General features: G+C 36.1%; 3 protein-coding genes and 1 long non-coding RNA gene across 6 annotated transcripts; all 4 read left to right on the top strand.

Moving 5' to 3' along the window:
- The first annotated feature begins 50 nt into the window (after positions 1-50).
- LOC131523397 (uncharacterized) lies at positions 51-9,938 on the top strand. Of its 3 annotated transcripts, XM_058749745.1 has the most exons (10): positions 51-261; positions 580-728; positions 817-933; positions 2,784-2,936; positions 5,123-5,203; positions 6,484-6,662; positions 6,775-6,980; positions 7,732-7,967; positions 8,065-8,240; positions 9,069-9,938. In XM_058749745.1, the coding sequence occupies exons 1-10, from the start codon at positions 141-143 to the stop codon at positions 9,889-9,891; spliced, it is 2,241 nt and encodes a 746-aa protein (XP_058605728.1). In that variant the 5' UTR covers positions 51-140; the 3' UTR covers positions 9,892-9,938. The 3 variants fall into 3 exon arrangements, with proteins under 3 accessions (XP_058605728.1, XP_058605729.1, XP_058605731.1); XM_058749746.1 differs by lacking the exon at positions 2,784-2,936; XM_058749748.1 differs by lacking the exon at positions 51-261 and having other exon boundaries at positions 636-728; positions 788-933.
- A 5,145-nt stretch (positions 9,939-15,083) lies between these two features.
- LOC131523608 (prosaposin-like) lies at positions 15,084-16,186 on the top strand. The gene is made up of 5 exons (XM_058750117.1): positions 15,084-15,193; positions 15,329-15,393; positions 15,632-15,730; positions 15,811-15,968; positions 16,052-16,186. Exons 1-5 carry the CDS (start codon positions 15,151-15,153, stop codon positions 16,110-16,112), a joined length of 426 nt encoding a protein of 141 aa, XP_058606100.1. The 5' UTR covers positions 15,084-15,150; the 3' UTR covers positions 16,113-16,186.
- Positions 16,187-18,065: 1,879 nt separating this feature from the next.
- Positions 18,066-22,933, top strand: LOC131523274 (uncharacterized). Its single transcript, XR_009266738.1, has 4 exons — positions 18,066-18,127; positions 18,223-18,290; positions 18,492-18,611; positions 22,806-22,933. It is a non-coding gene; the product is annotated as an uncharacterized LOC131523274 (long non-coding RNA).
- A 1,250-nt stretch (positions 22,934-24,183) lies between these two features.
- LOC131523791 (antimicrobial peptide NK-lysin-like) lies at positions 24,184-26,593 on the top strand. Its single transcript, XM_058750453.1, has 4 exons — positions 24,184-25,162; positions 25,373-25,437; positions 26,210-26,305; positions 26,392-26,593. Exons 1-4 carry the CDS (start codon positions 25,120-25,122, stop codon positions 26,554-26,556), a joined length of 369 nt encoding a protein of 122 aa, XP_058606436.1. The 5' UTR covers positions 24,184-25,119; the 3' UTR covers positions 26,557-26,593.
- The last annotated feature ends 181 nt before the right edge of the window (positions 26,594-26,774 follow it).

Genomic DNA, 26,774 nt, shown 5'->3' with positions numbered 1-26,774 from the left:
TTCCGCGAATAAAATATCGCGAGAGTACACTGTTTGCAACGAAGGACAGTGGTTAAGATCTCGCGAGACTTTCACAGAATGAAGGTTACCATCCTTGGTTACCATCTACCCCGCTCACTAACGTGAACCCGAATAAAATAATGGGGAGCGTTGAAACCTTCAAGTCTCTTGAAGATTTCAATGCATGTCTTCAACAGTACGAGGAAGACACGAACACAAAGTTTATCGTTTTGAAGAGCGATCGTGCATTTGGCAAAAATGGTACGTTTCAAAATGATGTCTAGATGTTTTAATTTAATAGATTTTAATTACCTGTGCAGTTATTACTACTGGCCATACTCAAAGTTAAAGATCTGAACTAACCTAAACCCTATATATTTTCTTGCGCAAAATGTATAACTTATGCATATAACATTACAACGTAATAACTCGGACTATATATCTTGATAACTGATTAATCTTTTGAATATTTTAGCAACCACCTATAGCAACGCCCTAGCAACCAGCTAGCATACCTTGGCAACTATACACTATACAGCTCCACTCAAAGTTCTTATTCTTCTGTATTTTTATTTTTAGATCTGACAGTGGAAAAACAGCTACAGTGGGAAGTGAAGATTGTTCCCTTTAATGGCGTGCCTTTTAAGATAATTGGGAAAAAGACATATATATGTCACCAAGGAAGAGACAAGCATGCCAAAGCCAAACAAAGACGTCAGGAGAGTAAAGTAAGAGGTTCACACAAATGTCCTATCATATTTGGACTTAACTTTTATAGTTAAAATAGATTTTGTTCTGTGTGTTTTTCTGTTTCAGGCACAAGGTCATGAATATTCATGCCTTAAAACAAAACGCTTGATGCAGCAAACCAAAAAAATGGGTTGTCCTGCAACCATAAATGTGGTTCATATTGTGAAGTTTCCTGAGTATAAAGTAAGACACTTAATACATTCTGTCAGATCAGTAATATTTGTGAAAACAACACTTTTTGTCTGCACTTGGATATAAATTATTTGAAATTAATGTTGTGTGATTGTCTGATACAGTGGGGCAAAAAAGTATTTAGTCAGCCACCAATTGTGCAAGTTCTCCCACTTAAAAAGATGAGAGAGGCCTGTAATTTTCATCATAGGTATACCTCAACTATGAGAGACAAAATGAGAAAAAAAATCCAGAAAATCACATTGTAGGATTTTTAAAGAATTAATTGGTAAATTCCTCGGTAAAATAAGTATTTGGTCACCTACAAACAAGCAAGATTTCTGGCTCTCACAGACCTGTAACTTCTTCTTTAAGAGGCTCCTCTGTCCTCCACTCGTTACCTGTATTAATGGCATCTGTTTGAACTCGTTATCAGTATAAAAGACACCTGTCCACAACCTCAAACAGTCCAACTCCAAACTCCACCATGGCCAAGACCAAAGAGCTGTCAAAGGACACCAGAAACAAAATTGTAGGCTGGGAAGACTGAATCTGCAATAGGTAAGCAGCTTGGTGTGAAGAAATCAACTGTGGGAGCAATTGTTAGAAAATGGAAGACATACAAGACCACTGATAATCTCCCTCGATCTGGGGCTCCACGCAAGATCTCACCCCGTGGAGTCAAAATGATCACAAGAACTGTGAGCAAAAATCCCAGAACCACACGGGGGGACCTAGTGAATGACCTGCAGAGAGCTGGGACCAAAGTAACAAAGGCTACCATCAGTAACACACTGAGCCGCCAGAGACTCAAATCCTGCAGTGCCAGACGTGTCCCCTGCTTAAGCCAGTACATGTCCGCCCGTCTGAAGTTTGCTAGAGAGCATTTGGATGATCCAGAAGAGGATTGGGAGAATGTCATATGGTCAGATGAAACCAAAATAGAACTTTTGGTAAAAACTCAACTTGTCATGTTTGGAGGAGAAAGAATGCTGAGTTGCATCCAAAGAACACCATACCTACTGTGAAGCATGGGGGTGGAAACATCATGCTTTGGGGCTGTTTTTCTGCAAAGGGACCAGGACGACTGATCCGTGTAAACGAAAGAATGAATGGGGCCATGTATCGTGAGATTTTGAGTGAAAACCTCCTTCCATCAGCAAGGGCATTGAAGATGAAACGTGGCTGGGTCTTTCAGCATGACAATGATCCCAAACACACCGCCGGCAATGAAGGAGTGGCTTCAGAAGAAGCATTTCAAGGTCCTGGAGTGGCCTAGCCAGTCTCCAGATCTCAACCCCATCGAAAATCTTGAAAGTCTGTGTTGCCCAGCGACAGCCCTAAAACATTACTGCTCTAGAGGAGATCTGCATGGAGGAATGGGCCAAAATACCAGCAACAGTGTGTGAAAACCTTGTGAAGACTTACAGAAAATGTTTGACCTCTGTCATTGCCAACAAAGGGTATATAACAAAGTATTGAGGTGAAATTTTGTTATTGACCAAATACTTATTTTCCACCATAATTTGCAAATAAATTCTTTAAAAATCCTACAATGTGATTTTCTGGATTTTTTTTTTCTCATTTTGTCTCTCATAGTTGAGGTATACCTATGATGAAAATTACAGGCCTCTCATCTTTTTAAGTGGGAGAACTTGCACAATTGGTGGCTGACTAAATACTTTTTTGCCCCACTGTATATTAACACCATGAAGCATTAAGTGTTACAGTTTATTTCTTCCTTGTAAATCAGAGAGTTTTTCCTAACAAGTCTCATTCGACCATCTTGTCATACAGCATTTTTGCAAGTGTCAGACACATTTGTAAACTGTAACAGTATTTTTTGTGTTTTTGGTGGCCAGATAACTGAAGATAACCCATATCAGAAACGAGAGAAGTCATCAGCTGTTAGAGAAGCATTAAGGCTAGATCCAAAGCATGTGCGCACAGAAGAAATGTTTGCGGCCAGTTTCCCAGATATTAAAGAGCATCAAAACCACCCCATTTTTGGAAAGGTTTGTGCCTTAGGATTGATCTCACAAGTTATGACAGATTAATGTGACATGAAATTAATACTTTTATTCAGCCAGGATGTATTAAATTGATCAACAGCGACAGTAAAGACATTGTTAATGTTACAAAAGATTCCTATTTCAAATAAATGTTGCTCTTTTGAATTTCCTATTCATCAAAGAAACCTAGAAATGACCGTTTCCACAAAAATATTAAGCAGCACAACCGTTTTCAAAATTGATAATAATCAGAAATATTTCTTGAGCAGCAAATCAGCATATTAGAATGATTTCTGAAGGATCGTGTGACACTGAAGACTGGAGTAATGATGGTGGAAATTCAGCTTTGATCACAAAAATAAATTACATTTTAAATTAAAGCTGCAAGCAGCGATGAATGGGCCCTCGCACCCGGGCTCACCGCCGACCGGTGGCTTCAGGGAGACAGGGAACGGTGAGCAATATGCATTTAAAAAGGCAAATATAGAGGAATATGTCAAAGTTATTTATATGTGCCAAACCTGCTGCCAGCTGGTGGCGCTATGTCTATAACTTAACATTGGCCTGTAGATTGGCCAACAACTTCCTGTTTGATGGAGTTAGTAGCATACTTTAGCACTTAGCTAAGTGTTGCTAACAAGTTTGAGCATGTTGCTAACATGTTTAGCACACAATGGCATATTTTAATGTGTTGCTAATAGTGCATCACAGTCTAAAACATCCTGTTCTTCACTTCCTGTTGCCAGCAGGTGACGCTATGACTATAACCAAATACGGGAATGTATATGTGTTCAGGACAGGCCTCTTATCAAACTTGTAAAATTTGGGGCAGATTGGACACTGCTTGCCTGAGTTACAGCAACTTCCCATTTCACTGCATTACTAGCATGCTTTAACACTTAGCTAAGTGTTGCTAGCATGTTTTAGTATGCTTGTAGCATGCTGCTAGCCTATTTATCACTTGTTGACACTTTTTAATATGCACCTAGGAGTACATTACAGTGTTAAACATGTCACTTCCTGTTGCCAGCAGGTGGCGCTATGACTATAACCAAATGCGGGAATGTATATGTGTTCAGGACAGGCCTTTTATCAAACTTGTAAAATTTGGGGCAGATTGGACACAGCATGCCTGAGTTACAGCAACTTCCCGTTTCACTGCATTACTAGCATGCTTTAGCACTTATGCTAGCAACACTTAGCTGTTTTAGTATGCTTGTAGCATGCTTCCAGCATATTTATCACTTGTTGACACTTTTTAATATGCACCTAGGAGTCCATTACAGTGTTAAACATGTCACTTCCTGTTGCCAGCAGGTGGCGCTATGACTATATCTGAATATGAGCATGCAGATGTGTTCAGGACTGAACTCCTATGAAACGTGTGAAGTTTGGGGCAGATCGGACATTGCTTGCCTGAGTTACAGCAACTTCCTGTTTCATGGCGAAACATCAAATTTTGTCAGGCCCCCAGGGACACGCCCCTTGACGAAAACTCTAGATCTTCGCAATTTAAGCAAAGGCCTTATGATTACACTCAGCAAATTTGAAGACGATCCGATTAAAACTGTAGGAGGAGTTCGTCAAAGCCTGGAAATTGCAAAAACTGCACAAAAATTGAACAGGAAATTCAAAATAACGTACTTCCTGTTGGGTTTTGGATTTTGTACCAGGAGACTTTTTTGTAGGTAATGGTGTGTTACACGTGTGTACCGATTTTCTTGCATGTACGTAAAACGTAGCTCGAGGCGCACTCTTTTGAAATTTTATAGGTGGCGCTATCGAGCCATTTTGCCACACCCACTTCTGAAACCCATATCAGATGTAAATTTTCGCCAGTTCTGACCCGTGTGCAAAGTTTCATGAGTTTTGGAGCATGTTTAGGCCCTCAAAAATGCGATTCACTTTGGAGAAGAAGAAGAAGAAGAAGAAACGGAGCAATTCCAAGAGGGTCCTCGCACCTCGGTGCTCGGGCCCTAAATATATTCAAATAGAAAACAGTTATTTTAAATTGTTTCATAATTAATAGTAATTTCAAAATAATTTCATACAGGTTTTTTTACTGTATTTTTAATTGAATAAATGCAGCCTTAGTGAGCAGAACAGACTTTTTCAAAACCATTTCAAAATCTTACCAACCCCAAACTTTTGAACAGTACTGTAACCATTTTTTCTGCTTGAATCTGCAGGACTCAAGAGACATTTGGAACATCATAAAAAAAATCAAGGCAGGAAACAGGAAGTCCAGTGCAGACCATCATAATCTACAGGTAAAGACTGTCACCTGATTGAGATTCTGTTAACAAGAGTCAACATAAAATGACATTCAAAACCAGCTTTGCTCCCTGTTAGGTTTTAATTTGTATATATTTTGTTGTATGAATATCTGAACATACAAAACATCAAAAGAAAGAACAGAGTATCTGCTTGTAAACAGAAACATTTTATTCTAGCTTCATGCATTCTTTTTTAAACACTTGAATGTGGGTAAGTTTCATAAATAAAAAATAAAGAAAGAAACAACATTTTGAACAAAAAGCTGAAAAAAGACTATGAATTGGATTCTCAAAACGTAGATGGAGTCTATCAACACCCCAAAGCTTGACAGTCATTATTACCTCTTCATTGGTGACATTTTATTCCATAACTTTACACAGTTTTGATTATGTTTTATGTCTGATGATCGTGTTAGATTACACGTGGAAGCATCTGTTGTTTTGGTTTCTTCTTTGCTTGTGTTTTTTTGGAAATTCTGTACAGAAGATGTGTACTAGCGCCCCCTACCATATGTGACCCTGGACCACAAAACCAGTCATAAGTGTCAATTTTTCGAAATTGAGATTTCTACATCATCTGAAAGCTGAATAAATAAGCTTTCCATTGATGAATGGTTTGTTAGGAAAGGAAACTATTTGGCCGAGATACAACTCGAAAATTTGAATCTGAGGGTGCAAAAAAATCTAAATACTGAGAAAATCACCTTTAAAGTTGTCTAAATGAAGTTCTTAGCTATGCATATTACTAATCAAAAATTAAGTTTTGATATATTTACGGTAGGAAATTCACTAAATATCTTCATGGAACACGATCTTTACTTAATATCCTAATGATTTTTGGCATAAAATAAAGATGGATAATTTTGACCCATACAATGTATTTTTGGCTATTGCTACAAATATACCCCAGCGACTTAAGACTGGTTTTGTGGTCCAGGGTCACATATAACAATGAAAACACGGATTCTAGGAGCACAAGTATAGCTCAAATATATTTAGACTTTTTCTAAATATAAGTCAAGTATACTTAAATGTCATTTTAAGTATATTTCTGATAAGTACATAAAGCCCATTTCAGAGAAGTACATAATTTTTTGGTTTAAAAGAAGTATACTAATAGCACACTTGAATAAACTTCTTTTTCATAAGGGTCATTCACAATACACACTAAAGTCAGTTTGGATTTCATGTTGGCTTTCTTTGAACATTGACTGATGTTTTATGTTACATTCAAAACTCTTTAAAATGATTAATTGACAGGTTATACATTGTAGGCCTTGGTAAACACATGGAAAGAAGAGGGCTGTGCCGTTGAGTACAGACCCTCTCAGGAGGAAGAGGATGGTAGTGTGGTGAAGATGCTGCTGTGCTTGCAGACGCCGTGGCAGAGGAGGCTTATGTTACTGTATGGACAGCATATGTGCTTACTGGAAGAAACCTGTCGAGCCGGCAGGTGTGTTGGTGGTGCAGTTAATGTCATTTCATGTGCAATAATACACAAGAATTAAATCTCGGATTCACCAAAACAAAAAAATGAAAACTATTTACTTGTCTTTGCCACACAGAAATTCACTGCCACTCTTCTTTCTGTGTGTGAGGACAAATGTGAGCTACGCTGTTGTTGGAGTGTTTGTCACTCAAACAGAGACTAAAGAGGACATCGCAGAAGCCTTGAAGGTGTTTCAGAAGTGGAATTCAGACTGGAATCCATCACAATTCATAGTGGACTTCTGTGAGGCGGAAATCAGTGCTTTAGAGGAGGTGTTTAAGGGTATGTTTAAAAGTGTTTAAATATTTTATTTAAACTAGACTAGAGGATTGTTACATGTCTGCCTGTCTGTGATCCCTGTGTTCCTTATTTGGTTTAGTTCCTGCCCTCATTAGTTAATTATCGTTTGATTGTCTCCATCTGAGTTTGATTATGTTGTTTTGCTCTTTGGTTCTCTCCCCTTTATAAGTCCTGAGTTCTCCCTTTGTGTTTGTCGGTAATTAAGTTTATTAAATGGAAAAGTGTGTTGAAGCCATTTGTTCTCTCATCGTTCTTTTGTATCAACTTTATCTACGCCACAACCACTCATCCGTGTAACAAGGATTTGGCATGACAAATGTAATAGCAGCACTGCTAGACTGCATTTATACAAAACCACTGAGTCTGATTTCGGATCACCAATTCTCCCTTAAATTCTGAATTTTTCATCATTGTCCAACCTGAAATGAACACTTTTAGGTGATGTAAGTAAAATATGTGACTTCCTCCAAGTGAAATGAGCCATAGGAGCAAGAGTGACTAATATTATTTCATGTTATATTGATTTCATAATATTTTAAATATTATTTCAGTTCTTGATTTCAGAAATGTTGAAGACCATCACATCTGTATGCTAAATTACTGATTTATGTTAACCCCTTCTTGTAGTCTTTCACCCTGTTGTATTGAGTCATGTGCTGAATGAACAGATAGTTGCTCCAAAATGTTCTAAAATGTCAGATCTGATAACTGAGCATCATTTTTGTCTTTATAGGTTCTAAAGTGCTCCTCTGTGATGTTCACCGTGAGAAGGCGTGGATGGAGTGGACAAGAAAAAAGGACAATGGTGTGGCATCTCAGGAAGAGGTTCTTAAACTTCTACAGGCCATTGCAGATTCTCAGACGAATGAGGAGTTTGAGAACAAGACTGTTATCCTTCAACAACATCCAGACTGGCAGTCCAATGAGAAGCTGAGAAGGTTCGTCAGCACATGGCTTCTTCATGCAGAGGTGAGCATGTTATCTTGTGCTCGGTTCTGTTATTAATCAGTAATGATGAGAAACTAGTATGACGCAAGTTATGCTCTTCTATTTCCTGATTTTCTAGAAGTGGGTGAATGTGTTCGGAAATGAGAACTTGAATGTGGCTGCTTTCAAAAATAAAGGTGTTGAAATACAAAAGGATGTTTTGAAGCATTCATACCTCAAGGGACATCGAAACTGCAGCCTCAGTGAAACACTAGTAACCATTATGAGAGACTTCCTGCCGAGATCATATCAAAAGTAAGAACTACTCCTAAATAAAGAAATTAAATAATACGTTTTGCTGAATGAAAGTGAAGCCTTTTAGTTTTTTTGGATAGTGAAAGTTTTTTTTAGTGTGATTATATTATGAAGTGTGATTATATTATATATTATAAAATGTAAGAAAAAATGTTTTAATTATTGGTATTTTTAAGGATTAAATCACAGTAGTAAACAGTAATACTGCACTGCACTGCAATGTGTGTGTGTGTGTGTGTGTGTGAGTGTGAGTGTGTGTATATGTATGTGTATATATAGATAGATATAGATAGAGATAGATGGATATAGATGGATATAGATAGAGAGATAGATATAGAGATAGATATAGAGATAGATATATAGAGATAGAGATAGATATATATAGAGATAGATAGATAGATATAGATATAGATATATCTATAGAGATAGATAGATATATATATATATAGAGAGAGAGAGAGAGAGAGAGATAGCTATATAGAGATAGAGATAGATATAGATATATATATATAGAGAGATAAATATATATATAGAGATAGATATATCTATAGAGATAGATATAGAGATAGATATATATGAGAGAGAGAGAAAGGTAATTGACTAGATTAGTATATGTAGTAATATATTAGTATAATGTTTAATATATCACATATTATTATACATAGTATAATGTATAATAGTAATAGTATAATGTATAGATACTATATTAGGTATAAAGCAATATTAGCAATATATTAGCAGTAATGTGACCTAGAAGTGTTTTTGTGAGATTAGAAAACTGATCATTAACTGAACTAACTAAAAATATATATTTTTTCCAATATACAGATATGTTGAATTGAATGTCAAATGCTCAAATGGCTCACGTAAATATAGCACAAATGTGCCTTGTTATGTAAGAGAAAGACCAAGAATTATGGCTCTACACATCATGAAAAGGCACCAAAAATCGCTGCTCTACAGTGCGAGTGACATAACATCTGCTGGAGAGAACATCTTCATTGTTCAGAGTCAAACTTCCCAGGAAAAACATCAGGTGAACTTTGGAAAAGACGATGAGATGCCTTCATGTACATGCATGGACTGGCGGAGACATCTTCTCCCATGCCAGCATTTCTGTGCTGTTTTTACCTTAGTTCCTGGCTGGAGTTGGGAGAATCTGAGCGCTGTGTACAGGAACAACCCTCTTTTCACATTTGACGAGGTTTGTCTTGGACAGTTTGCTACACTTCCTGCTGATCTTCAAGGCAAAGAGGTTTTGAAGAAGAATCAGGAGAACGATACTAATCTGGAGACTACTAGAGAGAGCTGCACCTCCAGTCCAGAGAGATGTCCATCTCCTGCTGCTCCCTCAGAGACCTTCCTGACCACTCCTAAAGCAGAAAAAAGAGAGAAGTGTGGTACCTTGTTAAAGGAGATATCAGAACTGACATGCCACATACAGGATGGGACGTTTCTAGATTCAGTAACCAATCGCCTTTCGTATCTGTTAGAAGATATAAGGCAACACACTCCCCATGATGACATCCTTGACCTTTCCTATGCACCACCTTCCAAGAAAATGTGTTCAGCTTCCACCGGACACCCTAAAACACTTCCCATCCCCAAAAGATGCTGCGTATCAGTTGATGAGGGCAACCCCTACAAGTGACTTTTGAACTACATTTTTAAGATGTCACTTTCCTTAATCGTGATTTGTGGTTGTAAACATTTTTGTCATTAAAATGCTTTAATTTTGTGAAATAATTGTAGTACGTGTGGTATTTTATTTCAAATTTCTTTATTAGATTTTATGCATGGAATACCAACTCAACAAATTACAACATTAATTTTATACAATTATCCTTCCATGATATTACTGATACTACCCCACTAAACATTCCCCTCCCTCAACAACCTAGAACTTCCCACAGGGAGAAAAACAACAAATAATTGAAAAAAAACAAAAAAAAACAGGTACAAATAATAAAATACAAATGAAATATATTAAAAAAGCATGATTAAAAATCGTATGTTTATATATTAATGCTCAGTTTAAGTATCAAGACAGTTAGCCAGCAGATAATCCAAAAAGGGGCGCCACACTTTGTCAAAGGTCTTTAAAGAACCAGTGAGTGACAGTCTAATTTTTTCCAATTTAATACAAGTAAACACTTCTTTTAGCCATGTATCAAAGGAAGGGGGTGAGACGTGCTTCCACTTTAAAAGAACGAGACGTCTTGCTAGTAAAGTAGTAAAGGCTAAAGCCTTGTGGATCGTTACTGAAAGGTTAACATCTACTGCCAACCCAAAAATGGCCAAAAGTGGGCCTGTATCAATATCTATGTTGAAGGCATTTTTCAAAGTTTTAAATATTTTAGTCCAATAATCAAATAATTTAGGGCATTCCCACAACATGTGAATGAGATCTGCTGGTGATTGCTTGCACCTATTACATGCATCGTTGACAGAGGGGTATATTTTAGCAAGTCTAGCATTAGTATAGTAAACCCTATGTAGAATCTTACATTGTATAAGCCCATGTCTTGCGCATATAGATGAGGTGTGAATGAGCTCAAGAATACGCTCCCAGTGTTCATCGGGTAACTCAAATCCCAAACTCTCTTCCCAAGCACCTCTGGTTGAATTTGCAGAGCCTGAATTAATATTGTGAATCAGATTATAAATGACAGAAATACAATGTTTAATGTACAATGTGGTTCAAGCTTTAAGATGTCATTCAATGGAGATTCAGGGGGACGATTTGGAAAATGAGGGAATAGTTTTTGCACAAAGTGCCTGACTTGAAAGAAACAAAATAAGTGGGAATTAGGTAGATCAAATTTCTTAGAAAGGTTATTAAAGAATGAGAAAATACCGCTCTCATAGAGATCATCAATGGTCTTTATGCCTTTATCGAACCATATTCGGAACGCCTCATCCATAATGGATGGTGGAAAACAGTGGTGTTTAAAAATTGGAGAAAGGATAGAAGACCTATGCAAACCAGTGTGCTTCCTAAATTGAGTCCATATCTTAACTGAGTGGGATACTACTAAATTTGAACTAAAATTGGCAGGTAAAGGTAATTGAGAGGATATAACAGAGTTCAGAGAGAGGTGTGCTGAGGACTGTTCTAGGTAAACCCAACAAGGGAGTTCAGAATTTATATTGTTCCTCCAGTGTAACATTTTTTGGATATTGCAAGCCCAATAATAGTGTAAAAAATTTGGGAGTGCGAGACCGCCTTTATTTTTAGGGAGCTGCAAAATTGTTTTCTTCATTCGAGCTGGCCTATTTCCCCATAAAAAAGAAGTGATATGTTTGTCCAAATCCATAAAAAACTTTTTCTTAAGGTAAATTGGAATATGTTGAAATAAGTACAAAAACTTGGGAAGAACAGTCATCTTGATTAGGCTTATACGCCCAGCAAGAGAAAAAGGGAGGTTAGCCCAACATTCCATGTCAGATTCACAATTTTTCAGAATTGGAGACATACATTCCAGTTAAAGATTTGGTCACAAAAATTCCCAAATACTTAAATCCATCGACTGCCCATCTAAAAGGGAAAAGTGAATGTGTAAGGTTATTTGCCAAAGAATTTACAGGGAACAACTCGCTCTTATGAAAGTTAATTTTATAGCCTGAAATTTTACCGAACTGATTTAGAATGCTCAAAATAATAGGGACAGAGACCACTGGGTCAGAAATAAAAAGTAAAAGATCATCAGCATATAAGGATAATTTATACTCTCTATCTACCTGTTTGATACCTTTAAAATCTACCTCCTCACAAAGCCAGATAGCTAAGGGCTCAATGGCAATGGCAAAAAGTAGAGGCGACAAAGGGCAGCCCTGTCTAGTGCCCCTCTGAAATAAAAATGGAGATGAAAACACACCATTAGTTAACACGGATGCCTCCGGAGAGACGTACAATAATTTGACCCAGGAAATGAACCCATCATCAAAACCGAAACTTTCCATTATCTGTAATAGATATCTCCACTCTGTCGAACGCTTTTTCCGCATCAAGAGCCAAAACCACTTCTGGCACATCTGAATTGGGCATAATGAGGATATTGATAAGTTTCCTTGTATTATAGAAAGAATGTCTTCCAATCATAAAACCTGTTTGGTCAGCTGAAATTATTTGAGGTAAGACTTGCTGTAACCGCAAGGACAAAATCTTAGTTAAAATTTTATAATCCACGTTCAAAAGTGAAATGGGTCTATAGTTGCTACACAAAAGGGGGTCTTTGTCTTTCTTGGCAATCAAAGTAATTGACGCTGATGATAAGGTGGGAGGCAAGTAGCCCTTGGAAAAAGCCTCATTAAACATATTCTGTAATGCAGGTGCTAATGATATAGAAAACGCTTTATAGAACTCAATGGTGAACCCGTCAGGACCTGGTGACTTGCCACTTTGTAGAAGTTTGATTGCTTCCACCACCTCAGAGATTGATACTGGGTCACCAAGGGTCCTAGCTATAGTACTATCAATCTTGGGAAAGGTGATCTTATCCAAGGGCCACTCCTCACAGTTAATACATGAGGGAAGCTCAGAAGTGTAAAGATCTTGTGGGATTACAAATTTATTTAAATGTTTAATTTAGATTCCAATGAAATAGTGTACAAACTGAAGAAGTTATATACATTGTATTTAGCATTTATGGTGAAGATGATGACATCAGATGAACCCTTCAAGAGGTCCCTGCCAGTTCCTGTTCTCTTATTGTAAGTGAAATGAGCCAGACGACGGAGACTCTTGCCTTTTGTTTGTAATTGCTCTTGATGCCCCTGCCCCAATCTTTGGGCAGTTAGGCTGATTAGATTAGGAGTGGTTAAATGGGGCAGGATGCTATACCTGAATACTTCATTTGCATGCTTTAAGTTTCGTCACCCAGGTGCTTTGTTTCCATTCCTAAGCACTGCCCCCTAAATGTATTTAAACTACAATGTATCACTGCTTTAGTTGAGATTTTCGATGACTACAGCTACCAACAGCTTGTGTTCTCAATAAAAGAATCCTGCTGAAGATACAACCCGAAGTCTCCATGGTCTTCACTTCTGAGTTGCCTAAACTTTAGAAGATAAAAGTTCACAACAATCTGAATAAAATTCTAAGAAAATGCTATTAATGTTATATGCATCATGGAAAATATCTCCTTGTGGTGACCTTATTCCTGTAATCAGCCTCGATGTTGCTGATGCTCTGGCTTGATGCGCTAATAATTTACCTGCCTTATCACCCAGTTCAAAAAATCGTTGCCTAGATTTAAGCAGCAGTGCTTCAGCATTATTCGTGGTCAGAAGATCAAATTCCGTTTGCAGACGAAGACGCTCTTTATACAGATCTTTATTTGGATCAACAGCATATTGACGATCTAAGTTTTGTAGATCCTTCAAAATTGTATCTAGTTTAAGTTTATTAGCTTTATTCGTACCAGAAATATAAGAAATTATCATGCCTCTTAAGCATGCCTTGAATGTTTCCCAAAGGGTCCCTCTGCTAATACTTGGCATATCGTTAACTTCAAAAAACAGGGCAATTTGTTCAGTCAAAAATTGTTTAAATTCATCTCTAGCCAAAAACATAGAGGGGAAGTGCCATTGTTTAGAAAAAGATGTGAACTGGGAAAGATTAATGTCAACAGAAGTGGGAGCGTGATCCGAAATAACGATGCTGTGATATTCACAGCTCGATATGATTAAAAGTAGTCTGTTGTCTACTAAGAAAAAATCTATTCGTGAATATGAATGATGAACATGGGAGAAAAATGAATAGGCCTTATTAGTGGGAAATTTTGATTTCCAAGGATCGGATAGCCCCAACCGTTCCGCAAATGTATTCAAAGTTTTGGCTGAATTAGTTAATGCACATGATTTACTTGAGGATCTATCTAAAACAGTGTCTTGAACAAAGTTAAAGTCACCCCCCATAATAATATGTCTTGATGAAAATAAATTAATACGTGTGGTATTTTGAGTTGTAATTTCTCCTGTTCTTCAGAAATTACATGGTTGATGTAGCCTAACAAATCCTCAGGCCGAGTGGGGTCATTTTCCTTTGTTTTCCTGACAAAAGTAGTTTGTTGGGTATTAAAAGAGCAATTTGACACAAGTGATTTTGGGAATTTTATCATAGTTATGTTCTTGTTCGCAGGTACTTCTTCGGTTGAAGATAATCACTAATGTGAAGATTCTCTCTATTATACGGTGGAGGCCAAATGTTTAGGGTTGTTAAGATTTTTTTTTTTTTTTTGAAAGAATTCTCTCATGCTCACCAAGTCTGCAGTTGATTGATAAAAAATATACAGTAAAAACAGTAATATTGTGAAATATTATTACAGTTTAAAATAGCTATTTTCTATCTGAATATATTATAAAATGTAATTTATTCCTGTGATACAAAGCTGAATTTTCAGCATCATTATTACAGTCTTCAGTGTCACATGATCCTTCAGAAATCATTCTAATATACTGATTTGCTTATTATTATCGATTTGGAAAACAGTTCATTTTGCTTAATTTTTCGAATATTTAGGATTCTTTGATGAATATAAAGTTCAAAAGCTGAATAAAAGTACTCAAAACTTTTGAACAGCTGTGTATTTGCACTTTTTCAGCACAGATATTTCCATAAGTAAGAGTTGTATGTACGAAAATAATAATGCATTGTTTGTAGTTATTATTTTACATTTTATTTGTGACCTGTGCAGATAAACTCTAACAAGCTTCAACCACTCACAGTTCCCAAGAATAATTTTGTTAAACATGATCAAGAAGACAACTGTGGTTTGTGGTTGGAAAGAAATGCACTTGTGGTTGATGCAGACCTTTATAAAAAGAGCTCCACATGCTTCTGAGGAGCACATTTGAACCTTGAATCTGAAAGTTTCGTCTTCACGCTGGTTAGAGGTCATCTGCTAAAATGCTCCGCAACATCTTTCTTGTCAGCTTGCTCGTATATGCAGGTAAAATAATCACTAATTCAGTTCTAAAATGACTTTCATTTTGTGTTATGGATAATTATTTGTTTTAGGATTCTAATATATTCGTCTTAAGCTTGAATCATTTGTTTTAATTAATTATTGTCCATTTATTTGTAGTCTGTGCAGCTCATTGGGATATCCGTGAAGTGGACTCTGCTGAGGACCAAGATGAAGAGATCTCTGTAAGCATCTCCTGGTGACAACAGTTTTTTAAACAAGTGTATACTTAAAACTAATGAAGGATGCACATATCAGTTTAACGAGATTGGGGGGAAACTTTTATTAACAGGTGATAGATGACTAATTGAGCAGCATAGCTTATTGCATTGTCTCTTTGAGTCAGTGCAGAGAGATTTGGAGATTGACCGCTGCTGTATTTTTATTTGATTCATGTTTGTTTCATATTGTGATGTTTTTCAGGCTGACGGCATGCCAAAACAGCAGATATTTACTAAGTGCTCTTTGTGCAAAACCATCTTGAAGGCAGTGAAAAAGAAACTCTCCTCTAATGCAACACCGGTGGGTGTCATGATTAATATTAAATTATTGAACTGACCATGCATGCATCTCACAACAACTAAATCCATCATTTCCCTCAGAATGAAATCAAAACCAAGCTGAACAATTTCTGTGATAAATTAAAGCTGGCGAGTGGTCAGTGCAGGAAATTTGTTCAGAAGTATCTGCACAATATAATTGATGAGCTGATGACGGATGACGGGCCAAACACCATCTGTACTAAAATTCATGCCTGCAAGTAGGTACACAGAAATACCCATGCCATAAGATGATAATATGGTGAAATTAATAGATTTTAAATAACTTTTTGTTTTGTTCCAGGACAAAACCACCAATAAAGGATTTCATTTTTGTACATGATCAAGCTCAAGACAATTTCTGAATGTGAATAAATGATTTCTTCGAAAGCATTACAGTATATGCATTACAGTTAAAACAAAATAAAACATATGAATAAAACAATCAATTATCTGTGTTTTCTTTCATGTTATTGTTTAATAATTATTAAGCTAAATCAGAAGTGTGGAAAATATAAAATAATTCAAATAAAACAGAATAAAATGGTATTTGAATATTCAGAGACAATAATAATCATAATTTTACCAGATCCATTTCACCTCATTTTCATTCTAACAAGCTCATGTTTCCACCAACGACTACAGATGTTTTAGATAAGAGCGCTGCTATCAAATTAATCAAATTAAACAGAAAAGTATATGTGTACATGATGAGTCAACTATGTTGCTTGCAGAATATACTGTATATTAGTTCAGTCCACTGTGATTATGACAGATGTGAATGGGATTTGTACGTAGTTGCAGTTAGGTGAAGGGTTCTTGTGGCTAACCACGAGACTTCTGCCATATCTAGGGCAGAGTTCCTATCACAGTTGTATCACACCATTTAAAGTGCCATGTCTGGTTTGATGATGCCATTTCTGAATGACGTCTTACAGAGCTTGACTTGTATGACTATGCTGAGAGGAAAATATAATTTCATGCTTTTATGCGCCCCTATAAAATCTTGTTAAACTATATTGTGTTATACTACTACTACTGTAACATCTATGCGATATTTAAGATTTAAATGCTGCTTTTTGAGTCCCGTATATTAGTTATTATTACTACTGTTTTTAAATAAATGTTTGTTTTTAAATTGTCTATTCATCAAAGAATCCTGAAAGAAAATGTATCATGGTTTCCACAAAAATATTAACTGTTTTCAACATTGATAATAATTAGAAATGTTTCTTGAGCAGCAAATCAGCACATTGGAATGATTTCTGAAGGATCGTGTGACACTGAAGAATGCAGTAATGATTATCAAAGGAATAAATTACATTTTAAAATATAAATTAAAAAAAGTTGTCATTGTAATAATATTTCACAATGACACTGATTATATTGTATTATTAATCAAATAAATGCAGCCTTGGTGAGCATAAGAGACTTCTTCAAAAACCCCAAACTTTTGAACAACGGTGTGTACATGTCTAATTTTCAATGGATGTCAATGGAGGAAGATGCTCTTTCCAGTCAAACCGTGTTAACCATGCTAACCAGCCCAACCTTGAAACTTGCCCCTATAAATTGCTCTCTGGGCACTGAACTAGAAAAGGTTAAATGTTGAGAGACATTTTTACCCAGATACCAGGTAAGGCTGCACAGCAAAATCTCCAGTGTTGAAATCCTAGTGTTAAGGATTTTTAGAGTAAAGTGTTAAAGTTGCGGTGTTGAACTTTAAGGGATTAACACTAGCTAGTGTAAACAGCGCTCTCTGGCCGGTGTAAATATGCAGAGAAACTCTTATAACACTCTGTTGAGTCACATCCGGGACATTTGCTCGTGTGCGCACTTGACCCATCTGGAATATTTTTCACAGACGCCATTTTCTTAGACTCGCGATGCGGAGCGTATGAGGACGGAAAACAGCGAAATTAAGTGTTTAATCTTAATCACAATATGTGTATTGTAATATCATATCGTTTTATAGCGATATTTATGAGGTGTGTGCGCCTAAACTTTTTTTTTTTAAAGACATTTCTTCCACTCGCGAGGCGGACCAGACGAGGACGTTTCTTTTTAAAAGGGACACGCCGAAAGTTAAGTGTTTTATCTCATTTAACGTTATATGTATTTCACAACATCATATTGATTTATAGCGATATTTGTGTGATGTGCACTCCTAAACTTTTCCTCAGGAAATTGGTTTTATCATGGAAAACACGGAACATAAGTGTTTAACCTCATTTACATTTTGTATTTTATAAAATAACATTACTTTATGACGATATTTTTATGCTGTGCGCGCCTAAACGAGCCTAAACGTTTCTCACAGATGCATTTGAATGGCTATGCACTGAGGCGTAAGCCACTTTTAACAGGGGAAACATAAGTAGTAAGTGTTTTACCTCATTTAAAATTTGTATTTTATTACATCACATATTGATTAATAGCGATATTTATGTGTTGTGTGCTATAAACCTTTCTCAGAGAGACATTTTCTTTCAATGGAGATGCGGAGCGGACAGGGAAGTTGGTCTTCTCAAGGAAAACACTGAGTGAGTTAAATTGTTCGTCATTCAAAGTGATTTTGTGCCCTCACAAGTCTTGAAATATGGCACATGAGTCGCATAAACTACTTTAGACACTTTATTATCTTTTTTTTTTTAAGCATGAACGTGTTTTGTGTTCAGCAAATGTGAATCCTATAGGTTTGGAATTACAATTTTAAGTTAACTGTTCCTTTAATATTGTTACAGATGGTTCATGCTGGCTTAACAGAAAAATCGAAAGGAGATGATGTGCTTGAAGAGTATGAAGCCACCAATACATTAAGTGGAATGAGAAGAGCTTTGTTAGGACACATACCAGAGACATGGGTAAGCCACAATTGCATATTTTAAGATTGATTGTCATGCTTAATTTTTTTTATTATTAAACAATAATAATAAAGAGTCTGATCTCCTTCTAAAAATGTTTCATAAAAAATGCATCAAATGTAAGTTTTTGGTATGCTTGTATTGTAATTTATTTATGTACTGTCCCATTTATGTGCAATCATTTTGGTAGGAGTAGTCGTCCAACCATAAGTGAACAGTAAATGTTTACTTATACTCATGCCTTTCCACAGATGCCATGTATGACAGTTTATTTTGTTGATTATTCAAAATATCTAATTTTTTGTGTTCCTCAGAAGACAGAAGGTCCTACAGGTGTGGAAGCACATGAGTATAAATAAATGATGACAGAATGTTCAGTTTTGGGTTAACTATTCTTATATTGTAAGTGATACTTGTCCCTGTATGTTTTAATCTGCATTACCATTTTAAAATAAGTATTTACAATATTTACATTAAATCAACATTAAATTAATACACTGGGTGTGTAGGATTAATCACCATAAAGTGTTAAATGTGTATACTTGTGAGTAATTTCTTACCACCCTTAGTGATTAAAATTAAACACTAACACAGTGTTCGTATAATAAACCCTTTCTTCAGTGTTGTTTTAACACTAGCAAAGATGGACCTGTATGTTCCCCCGGAGAGTGTTAATTTTAACACCCATGGTGACAAATCTCCCAACATATTTTTGCTGTGAGTAAGTACCAGATAAAACTGCAACCACATTGCCGCACCCGACCAATACAGAGTTTCAGGAGAAAAACTAAGCAAACTTAAGTAGGACTGATTACCTATGGCACCCTCTAATGAGGTCATCTAAAAATGAATGTGGCTATTTAAACCAACAGTTCTCACATTCACACACTCATCAACAGTCATTTAGATTTGCACCCCTCCCCCAATACATCCTCCCCTAAAACTTCCCTGACAAAATATGCAGATGCAGATGAACAATTACGTAGTCGAAGCAATTGCTAGTACCATATTATTGTATCGATGGCATTAAAATAATCATTATTGATATACAGAGTCATTTACATTTTCACTTATGTTTTCATTATACTTTATTTGTGATCTTTAGCTTAAGTTAACATAATACGCTACTGCACTTTTATATTACTGTGATGCTATATTTTATATTATATTGTGATGCATGCTTTTTTTGTTTACAGAAAATTAGACAAAATACATTCAAAATAAAAAAATATCTTATTTCATGATGGTGTTGGTAATAATAATAATAATTATTATTATTAGTGCAATATTATTTTAAAAAATTATTTTAAAGGTGATCTTAATGATTTCATGATGGTGTTGGTAGTCATTTTGTAATTATTTTTTAACAATAATCATTTTTATTTTTAATAATTTATTTATTTTTTGTGGTTACTGATTTCTGGACACCCTATCATTGATCAGATACCTACCATAATTTTAGGGGGGAAAAATTATTATTAATTTAGCATTTAGTGCAATATTGCCATTTTTATTAATTTTGTTATGCATATTTTTTTATTTACAGAAATTAATTTGACAAAATAATTTTAAAAGTGATCTTAATGATTTCATGATGATGTTGGTAGTAAGTTTTGCTAATTATTTTTACCAGTAGTAATCATTTTTATTTGTCAATTTTCTGTGTTTTTTGTGGTTACTAGTTTATTGAAACCCTCAGAATAGGCTATATGGGGGATGAATTTTGCTTAATGTGAAGCATTTTATAAAAGTACATATGCAGAAAATATAAGTTCTGGTCAGTAGGATTCACTATTGCTCAAGATGCAAAAAGGCTGAAGATCTGAAGACAAAATGAGGTCTTGAGATCGGGTCACACAAGCCATTTCCTCCCTTGTCATGTATTTCTCACAATGACTGATATGTTCAGATGTCTGATACCATCAGAGCATCTTTACATCCTATTAAACACAACAGTTTTAAAATATGAGTCAGAAGAAATTATTTATTGTAATTCTTCTCATTGTAGACCAAGTATGAGAAGAAGAAAAAAAAAAAAACTTATTCAAAGGAAATAATGACTGCTCCCTGCCCTGCATTTCATTACCTAGTGTACAAGACATGATATTATTTTATTAAAGATGATTGGCTAAAGCCTTTAATGTAACCAAAAATGAGCAAGAAGTGTTGTGTGGCGGGGTTTGTCTAGTATCAGTGTATGTGTGTGGGTTGTTTGTCAAACGGGGATGTTTAGTTGTCTGGTTGTTGTGGCAGAAGTGTGAAAATGGCTTGCCGATCAGGTGGTCTGTATGATATGTGTAGGTGCTGGTGAAGATGAACAATTCACACAAACTAGAATGTTTCTTATACAGATTCAGTTTTATTCAAAAGATATAACTATATGCAAAAATAACAATATTTAATGATGTTCGGTTCCTTTAACAGTTCTTGCATGTGAATTCTTACAAATTCTGTGCAAAAATACTCAGGTTTCATGCAAAGTACTTCTTTAATGACGCATCCAGTGTATGATTCTGCTCAACAGTCCATAGTTATTGTTTGTCTGATTCTCCTTTTCATGATGGGCCATATATTTCAATAGGAGACAGATCTGCTGGCCAGACAGTCACATCCACATGTGTCTATGAAACCATGCTGTTGTAGCACATGCAGAATGAGAGGTGGCATTGTCTTGATCAAATAGCCATGGACTTCCCATGAAAGATGTCATCTTGATACGTCACACATATGCAAGTCACCCATTCTGTTTGCACTGATGCAAACCCTCAGAATAGGCTATATGGGGGATGAATTTTGCTTAATGTGAAGCATTTTATAAAAGTACATATGCAGAAAATATAAGTTCGGGTCAGTAGGATTCACTATTGCTCAAGATGCAAAAAGGCTGAAGATCTGAAGACAAACTGAAGGACTTCCCATGAAAGATGTCGTCTTGATATGTCTCTGTACAATCCCAATATATGCCTCCACGTCAATGGTACCTTCACACATATGCAAGTCACCCATTCTGTTTGCACTGATGCACCCCCATAACATGACAAATGTTTGCTTTTGCACCTGTCACTGATTGAAGTCTGGATGGTCTCTTTCATCTTTGGGACTGACGATTTGATGTCTGTTTTCTCCAAAAACAAGCTGAAATGTGGACTCATCTGACCACAGCACACATTTTCACTGTTTTGTAAAATGAACATTTTACAAAACGTCCCAACTTTTCTGGAATTTGGGTTGTGTGTGTGTGTGTATATATATATATATATATATATATATATATATATATTTACTAGAATAACTATACATTTTGTCAGAAGTATTTTATGAATATAAATGAAATTAAACTTTGTTTAGCATTGTTGTTTAATGTATACTTAATGCCAATTACTGTATTTCATTAGTATCTTATAGTTTAGTTCAAAGAGTTTATTTCACACAGCTTTGGGTGGGGTGCAAACTGTCTCTCTTTTGAGAAATAAGAAGAAACGTATAGACATTATAGAGTACCAGAGAACATGGTTTGCTCTTTTCACCATTGATTCAAAAGGATCATTTCTGAATTTGCATTTCACAATGTCACATCTATCAATTCATTAAGGGCTTTTAAAATGAGGACAGTTTGAGAATTAGAAATCAGGAAGCAGTTCTCAACTCTTTTCCGATCAGCCAAATACGTGGTAGGGTGTGAAAACCATCACACACCCTGCAAAACCCAAATTAAAGAAGCTCTCTCTTCTCGAAAGTCAAGGCAAATAGAAAAGAGAGAGTAATAAAGATTTATTATTCGTCTCATATAGTCAGCTAGAGAAGGCTTTGTTCTTTTAGGTTGCTTCTTGCAGTGGCATAAATGAGTCCCAAGGCATTAGGGTAACCTTTTACATATCACACAATACTGCAATATTTTAAGCAAAATCTTTATCACAGATATCTGAGTTTACAATTTGAATGGCATGTAATTTATGCTTCTGCCATTTCCGACCATACCATTATGATACTGCTTTGAAATAAGCAGTTGCAGTGTAGTTGACACTGAATTTAGTACAAACTATTTAGATACAGTATATGTAATCAAAGTACTATCGTTTATGACAAATAAGTATCACATACAGGAAGATGGAAAGAATGTCTTAGTGACAGCACTTCTTGTCATGTTGAGGGTGCTACTGGTCTCACTTCACAATGCCTGTGGTTTCTGGTTAGCTCCAGAAGTGGCGCCAAAGATCTTCAGCAAACAAGCAGAGCTTTCAGTCCCATTGTGTTCAGACTCTTTTGCCAAACAAGATGCTGCGGAGTATCGTCCTGATTGCCCTGCTGATATCCTCAGGTAAAATTAGCACAAATCAGTTGTTGGTTATCTTTATCCATATATTAGTCTATATTTTGTTGGAAGGTAAACCTTCGCCCAGTCTGAGGTCCTGAGCACTCTGGAGAAGGTTTTCGTCCAGGATATCCCTGTACTTGGCCGCATTCATCTTTCCCTCGATTGCAACCAGTCGTCCTGTCCCTGCAGCTGAAAAACACCTCCACAGCGTGATGCTGCCACCACCATGCTTCACTGTTGGGACTGTATTGGACAGGTTATGAGCAGTGCCTGGTTTTCTCCACACATACTGCTTAGAATTAAAGTTCTATCTTGGTCTCATCAGACCAGAGAATCTTATTCAGGTGTTTTTAGCAAACTCCATGCGGGCTTTCATGTGTCTTGCACTGAGGAGAGGCTTCTGTCGGGCCACTCTGCCATAAAGCCCCGACTGGTGGAGGCTGCAGTGATGGTTGACTTTCTACAACTTTCTCCCATCTCCCGACTGCATCTCTGGAGCTCAGCCACAGTGATCTTTGGGTTCTTCTTTACCTCTCTCACCAAGGCTCTTCTCCCCGATAGCTCAGTTTGGCGGACGGCCAGCTCTAGGAAGGGTTCTGGTCGTCCCAAACGCCTTCCATTTAAGGATTATGGAGGCCACTGTGCTCTTAGGAACCTTAAGTGCAGCAGAAATTTTTTGTAACCTTGGCCAGATCTGTGCCTTGTCACAATTCTGTCTCTGAGCTCTTCAGGCAGTTCCTTTGACCTCATGATTCTCATTTGCTCTGACATGCACTGTGAGCTGTAAGGTCTTATATAGACAGGTGTGTGGCTTTCCTAATCAAGTCCAATCAGTATAATCAAACACAGCTGGACTCAAATGAAGGTGTAGAACCATCTCAAGGATGATCAGAAGAAATGGACAGCACCTGAGTTAAATATATGAGTGTCACAGCAAAGGGTCTGAATACTTAGGACCATGTGATATTTCAGTTTTTCTTTTTTAATAAATCTGCAAAATGTCAACAATTCTGTGTTTTTCTGTCAATATGGGGTGCTGTGTGTACATTAATGAGGAAAAAATGAACTTAAATGATTTTAGCAAATGGCTGCAATATAACAAAGAGTGAAAAATTTAAGGGGGTCTGAATACTTTCCGTACCCACTGTATATATATATATATATATATATATATATATATATATATATATATATATATTTACTAGAATAACTATACATTTTGTCAGAAGTATTTTATGAATATAAATGAAATTAAACTTTGTTTAGCATTGTTGTTTAATGTATACTTAATGCCAATTACTGTATTTCATTAGTATCTTATAGTTTAGTTCAAAGAGTTTATTTCACACAGCTTTGGGTGGGGTGCAAACTGTCTCTCTTTTGAGAAATAAGAAGAAACGTATAGACATTATAGAGTACCAGAGAACATGGTTTGCTCTTTTCACCATTGATTCAAAAGGATCATTTCTGAATTTGCATTTCACAATGTCACATCTATCAATTCATTAAGGGCTTTTAAAATGAGGACAGTTTGAGAATTAGAAATCAGGAAGCAGTTCTCAACTCTTTTCCGATCAGCCAAATACGTGGTAGGGTGTGAAAACCATCACACACCCTGCAAAACCCAAATTAAAGAAGCTCTCTCTTCTCGAAAGTCAAGGCAAATAGAAAAGAGAGAGTAATAAAGATTTATTATTCGTCTCATATAGTCAGCTAGAGAAGGCTTTGTTCTTTTAGGTTGCTTCTTGCAGTGGCATAAATGAGTCCCAAGGCATTAGGGTAACCTTTTACATATCACACAATACTGCAATATTTTAAGCAAAATCTTTATCACAGATATCTGAGTTTACAATTTGAATGGCATGTAATTTATGCTTCTGCCATTTCCGACCATACCATTATGATACTGCTTTGAAATAAGCAGTTGCAGTGTAGTTGACACTGAATTTAGTACAAACTATTTAGATACAGTATATGTAATCAAAGTACTATCGTTTATGACAAATAAGTATCACATACAGGAAGATGGAAAGAATGTCTTAGTGACAGCACTTCTTGTCATGTTGAGGGTGCTACTGGTCTCACTTCACAATGCCTGTGGTTTCTGGTTAGCTCCAGAAGTGGCGCCAAAGATCTTCAGCAAACAAGCAGAGCTTTCAGTCCCATTGTGTTCAGACTCTTTTGCCAAACAAGATGCTGCGGAGTATCGTCCTGATTGCCCTGCTGATATCCTCAGGTAAAATTAGCACAAATCAGTTGTTGGTTATCTTTATCCATATATTAGTCTATATTTTGTGTGCCTAGCTACAAAGACTGCATAGACCGATTTGGACTGGCTTATGTCTATCTAAAACCAGCTTGAATATGCCCACAATATACACCGTTTAACTAAACTCCTGCACTTAGTACATAGTATGTACTACATTTATCATGCATTTTTCCTCAGTTTGCGCTCTTCAATGGGAAATGCACAAAGAAGAGTCTACTGGAAATGAACTTGAAGAAGGCTCTGTGAGTTGTTCTCGACCTCATTTATCATGATCCCCTTTTGTGTTCACTTGTAAAGTAGTATAGTAAATTGTTAACTAATGGTCAAAATGTGTATTTAATATAGATATTTCTTTGACTTTTTAAGATTGCATAAATTTCTGTTATTTTTCAATCATTTTTCAATATTTCCAAGCTTTCCTTCACTGCGTAAGCTTTCATGATAACAAATAACATTTACACAAAATGAACTAACTTAGCTTAATGATTATTTTACACATCAAAATCCACAAACTGTTATTTGAAAACCGGAAAAACTACATGATCTGTTTGCATGATGATGGTAGAATTTACAACTACCTATTTAACTGGCCAAACAACCACAATAATATGACTGTCAGCTGGTTAATCACACTTAATCACAGAGGTCAGATCTTTGCCATGTACTAAAATGAAACTTCAGGAGTAATTGCAAGATGCAGATAAGCTCGCTTATTTCACTTTGAAAAGCTAGATTCTACTACACTGTAAAAAAAAAAGTTGAGCCAACTTAAAATTTTAAGGCAACCAGCTTCAGCAGATTTTTGAGTTTGCTCAACTTATTTTTGTGGGAGATTCTGAAATTTTTGTTGTATAAACTTAAAACGACAAGTTGAGAAAACTCAAAAAGCTGTTGAAGCTGGTTGCCTTAAAATTTTAAGTTGGCTCAACTTTTTTTTTTTTTTTTTACAGTGTACTGTATATATGTGATACAAATAAACTAATGACTCCAATATGCTGTCAAATGTCTTATTAGGGTGAGATACAAACAGAACAACTCCCTGGAACATGCTGGGCTTGCAAGTGGGTGATGAAGAAGCTGAAAAAACAAATCTCCAATGGAGCAACTCCGGTTGGTACTTTTTTTTTTTTTTAATGCTTTAATAAATTAATGTGAGACTAGCGGCTTAACGTTAACTGCTTGTCACTTAACTACAGGACGACATTAAAAAGAAGCTGGGGATGGTCTGTGATGAGATTGGCTTCCTAAAGTCACTGTGTAGGAAGTTTGTGAACAAGTACACAGACACTCTGATCGAAGAACTTTCAACTACCGATGATGCCAGAACCATCTGTGTTAACGTTACTGTTTGCAAGAAATAGGCATGGAGTTAATGACCTAATAAAAGTTTAAGAATCATATTTGATAAATTGCATGAGGCTTTTTTGTTTGTTTGTTTCTGAAGGGCTTTTCCACATTGGCCTCAGGTTACTGTCGTTCTAAACCGAGTTTTTTAACCCTGGGTAAAGGAACGTTTCACACGTGTAATTTAGAAGCTGGTTTAGCACCGTTTTTATTTGGGGTTATTAAACCCTGCTCT

The sequence above is a fragment of the Onychostoma macrolepis genome, chromosome 17, assembly GCF_012432095.1.
Source record: "Onychostoma macrolepis isolate SWU-2019 chromosome 17, ASM1243209v1, whole genome shotgun sequence".
Classification (NCBI taxonomy): Eukaryota; Metazoa; Chordata; class Actinopteri; order Cypriniformes; family Cyprinidae; genus Onychostoma; species Onychostoma macrolepis.
This window is presented reverse-complemented; position numbering and strand designations above follow the sequence as displayed.